The sequence below is a fragment of the Notothenia coriiceps genome, unplaced genomic scaffold, assembly GCF_000735185.1.
Source record: "Notothenia coriiceps isolate Sejong01 unplaced genomic scaffold, NC01 NC01_scaffold00001764, whole genome shotgun sequence".
Lineage (NCBI taxonomy): Eukaryota > Metazoa > Chordata > Actinopteri > Perciformes > Nototheniidae > Notothenia > Notothenia coriiceps.
Window position 1 is genome coordinate 1 of NW_011334465.1, and position 4,088 is coordinate 4,088.

Below are 4,088 nucleotides of genomic sequence, written 5' to 3' on the forward strand. Positions count from 1 at the left end.
TGCCGGAGTGCACCGGAACGAACGATACTATCATAAACAAATGCCGCCCCCCCCCACACACACACACACACACACGCGCGCGCACACACAAAACGAGGCCACGCTTTATTAACTCGTGCGCACGCTTTAGTAACTCGTGCTCACGCTTTAGTAACTCGTGCTCACGCTTTAGTAAATCGTGCGCATGCTTTATTAACTCGTGCGCACGGGTTACTAAAGCGTGTGCACGAGAAGGTATCTCGTGCTAACGAGAAAGTAAAACGTGGCCACGTTTTATTTATTTTTCTCTCTATGAACCCTCCAGGGCTCTGTAAATGTTTACATACCAACAATAGAAAGATTCTTGTACAGTATATAGAAGTCACAATATATAAAAACACAATTCAAAAATATATAGAATAAGTAATACAACACTATAGTAGACTAAACTACTACTAACACTTAATAAACTATAAACATAGGATATATGTATACATTACAAAGTGTGCAAAGTAGTTGCAGCTTAAACTCAGTACAATATGTACAAAATGTTCAGGGTTTTGGAAGGGAGAAAGACACCGTGAAATCTGGTTAAACAGAAACTAAACAAAGGATGGAGCTCTGAGTTCTCTGCCCTCCAGAGGAGGTGTGCAGGGTTATAGCTGGTGGCAGGAATTACTTCCTGTATCGATGATTAGAGAAGGAGCTCCGTTTTCTGTAAGCAGGAGGAGAGGGTGGGCAGGATAAAGAAATGGATACACACATTACCATGACAGTGAGTGTGAGAGTATATCGGCCCTGACAACTTCCTCACTCATCTCAATTCACCTTTTATATTTCCCCTTCTAACATATAATACAGTTTAGATTTGGATAGCATATAACCAGCATACATCAATTCAATTCCATTTTGTTTTGTTTTTGTTCAATGCATTTGTTTTTTTTTGGCTGACTGGCTTCTTGTGATTAAAGAACTGCTGGATATGAATAAAACCCAAATATGGTGATTGTCCCCAGTGTTCACCGTGATGATAGAAAAGCCACTGTTTTGCATACTGAACTGATTTACTAAGCATTATGCCTGCCTAAAATACTCGACCAAAAATAAACTAGCCATTATTTTCCATATATTTAGACAGAAGCATTCCGTTTTAGATGGTTGTTAGTAAACCAGAAGTTGTGCTGAATGTACTTTTCAGAGCTCATTTTTTTCTTTTGTGGCAGGTTATGGTGACGCCTCTAGTCCCGTGATCGCAGCCCTGAAGAGGTTATCTTCAAGGAGCATGTCATCATCTAAAAGTCTGGAAAACCTCAGCTCACAAACAAGTAAAATAACAATTCTTCTTCAGATACTTAAAGTATACTTCTTAAAGTAGCTTAAGGTCAGAAAGCTACTTCATTATTATTTCATTTGACGAGATGTCATTTATATGGGAATATATGGGAATAATATTGTCTTTTCTTAGGAGAAGAGTGGACCGGAAATAAATCAAGAGAACAAAATAATCAGAGTGTGAAAAACATTAAACTCTTGGTCCTCTTTCTTCCAGGTTGCTCACTCCCTCCATCAGCCTCAACTCTGCCCAGCTCTGAGCAGATGAGAGGCAGTGTGTCAGTGACTGCTCTTCAGAACCACCAGGTGAATACCCAGAACTGACTTTTGCATATGGCCATCACACAAAAAGTATGATCTCCAGTGTTCAACATCTGCACTGCAGTCAGGGGAGTGATGCCTTTACCACTTCAGCTTTCACAGAACTCTCTGAGTTCACAGAGGTTTTTTTCCTGTATGACCAATTTTCTTTTTCTAGGTTTATGTGTTTAACTGTCATTCATGCTCTTCTCTGGTATCAGACAGACAGTGACACCTTTGAGACCAACTTTGGCTGGAGAAGAAACACAGGGAGCTCCACGTCTAACCTCAGCCTCTCCTCAGGAATGGCCTCCATGTCCTCTGTATGTCCACATGCAGATCACTAGAGAATTATGTTTCTGATTGAAAAAGTCCTCCCTGTCTATGGCGCACAACTCCATCGGTTCATACACAAGACATACATCTTTAGAAATGACTCACCATTCAGGGGTTTTAAAAGCTCAACTATTTCTTAAAACAGCTGGTCACTGTAGATGAATTTTGTGTATTTTATGAATTGTGTTGACCAAAAGAAACAACAGCAATTTTTCAAGAAGGATCATTTAAAGAAAGAAAATGCTTCATATGGGGTTACGGGTCAAAAGACAAACATAAAAAAAAGAAAGACAATCAAAGTACTTAAAGCAGTGATGATTGTTCTCTCTGTAATGAGCAGGTCGGCGGCAGCACCAGCAGCATCTGCCCTGCAGACTTTGGAGACGTTGAAGTCCAGGGAAGCATCCAGTTTGCTGTGAACTACATCCAGAAGCTTGGAGAGTTCCACATATTTGTTGTGCACTGCAGGGACCTGGCCGTGGTGGACAGTAAGAAGAACAGCTCCGACCCGTAAGTGCTTGATATTTCTGCAACATAAAAATAGCAAAGGTAGAATAAATATAATTCCGCGACTTGGGTTGTGGAAATGGCACTGTTTGATCAGAAAGGAGGCTGAAACATTTTAAATGGAACTGTACATTTATTACCTCAAGAATGTTTAAGATTTGACTCTAAATGTTTTTTCTTCAGTTGTCTGTCTGTTCTAACCTTTTACAGGTATGTGAAATGTTATCTTCTTCCTGATAAAACAAAGTTAGGAAAGAGAAAAACTGTTGTTAAAAATAAAACTTTGAACCCCACCTACAATGAAATCCTCAAGGTAAGAATTTAGTCTTTTACACATTTAAAATGACATGTATACTTTATTTTATAAACGTTGTTGTTGCCTGCTTTCTCTTTCATAGTACAAAATCATAATGGGAGGGTTGAAAACTCAGAGTTTGAACATCTCGGTGTGGCACAACAACACTTTTGGGCGGAACAGCTTCCTTGGTGAGGTGGACCTGGATCTGTCAGAATGGGACTTCAGCAACACACACATAAATGAATATGCACTTAAAGCCAGGGTAAAGGCTTCGTTTCTTCTACACACTCTGTGCATGATAGAAGTGTTTGGATGATTTTAACTCACCCCGCTGAATCCTTCAGGTCTCAGCACAAAGTCCAGCATCTTTTCCTTGGCAGCAGGCGGACAGCAGGGGACAGATGAGAGTGGCTCTCAGGTTCCTGCCGCAGACGTCTCACAGTGAGCACATGACTCCTCACATGGGATCCATTCCATTCTTGGAGTTGGACTGCTTATTTTTGTCTGACTGCATCCACAGGTAAGAGGACATCGAGGATGGAGACTGGTGAGGTGCAGATTTGGGTGAAAGACTGCAAGAACCTTCCTCCGGTCAGAGGAGTTATTATTGACCCCTTTGTGAAATGGTAGGATGTCCTGCAAACTATACACGGAGACACTAATGGCGCGTTTCCACTGCAGCGCGGAGCTCGCTTTAAGCGTGCCGAACCGTGCGGGGCCCGTTTTTGGTTGCGTTTCCACTTGGCCTAGTACCGGTTAGCGGGTCCTAATTCACAGTTTTTCTAGCCCCATAAAATCGTGGTTCTAGGGCCAGGAACAACCAGGCTGAGTCAGGCTGAGTATGCCAAACTAGAGTAAGGTGACCAGATTTTCAAAATGAAAACCGGGGACATTTTGAGTTTTGCGGTCAATATATCATTAACATATCCAATTTTCTTCACTGTTTAAGAAAAAAGGGGGACAATTCTGGTTTAATGTAATTCGAAGATTTGAACTGTTAAAACAAACAGAACAGAAGGAAGATAGCTCATATATGAGACTTGAAAGGTCTTTTATTTTGAAACTCTAGATGAGATTGTCCAGATTCTCTCTGAGTGACTAGATGGGGTGTCCTGCTATCACCCTGGAGTGAAATAAGTCTTTGATAATTTGACAGCTTTTTATTTATTCTTGTATAAAAACAGAAGGACAATAGCCCATATGAGATTTCAAAAGTATTTTATTTTGAAATTCTACATCAGATTGTCCTGATTTTCTCCGATTGACTATATGGGGTCTCCTGCTATCACCCTGAAGTATTTGATTGACTTTGAATGACTCTTTGATTATGGACAGT

The 4,088-nt window shown here is 40.7% G+C and overlaps 1 protein-coding gene across 1 annotated transcript; it reads left to right on the forward strand.

The window, feature by feature from the left end:
- Window positions 1-1,203: 1,203 nt before the first annotated feature.
- On the forward strand, window positions 1,204-3,378 carry LOC104963830 (synaptotagmin-like protein 2; the record flags this gene model as incomplete). Its single annotated transcript, XM_010792473.1, has 8 exons — window positions 1,204-1,304; window positions 1,529-1,617; window positions 1,833-1,934; window positions 2,288-2,457; window positions 2,665-2,767; window positions 2,853-3,014; window positions 3,097-3,193; window positions 3,273-3,378. Coding segments are annotated over exons 1-8 (872 nt in total), but the record flags the coding sequence as incomplete, so codon positions are not given.
- Window positions 3,379-4,088: the final 710 nt, after the last annotated feature.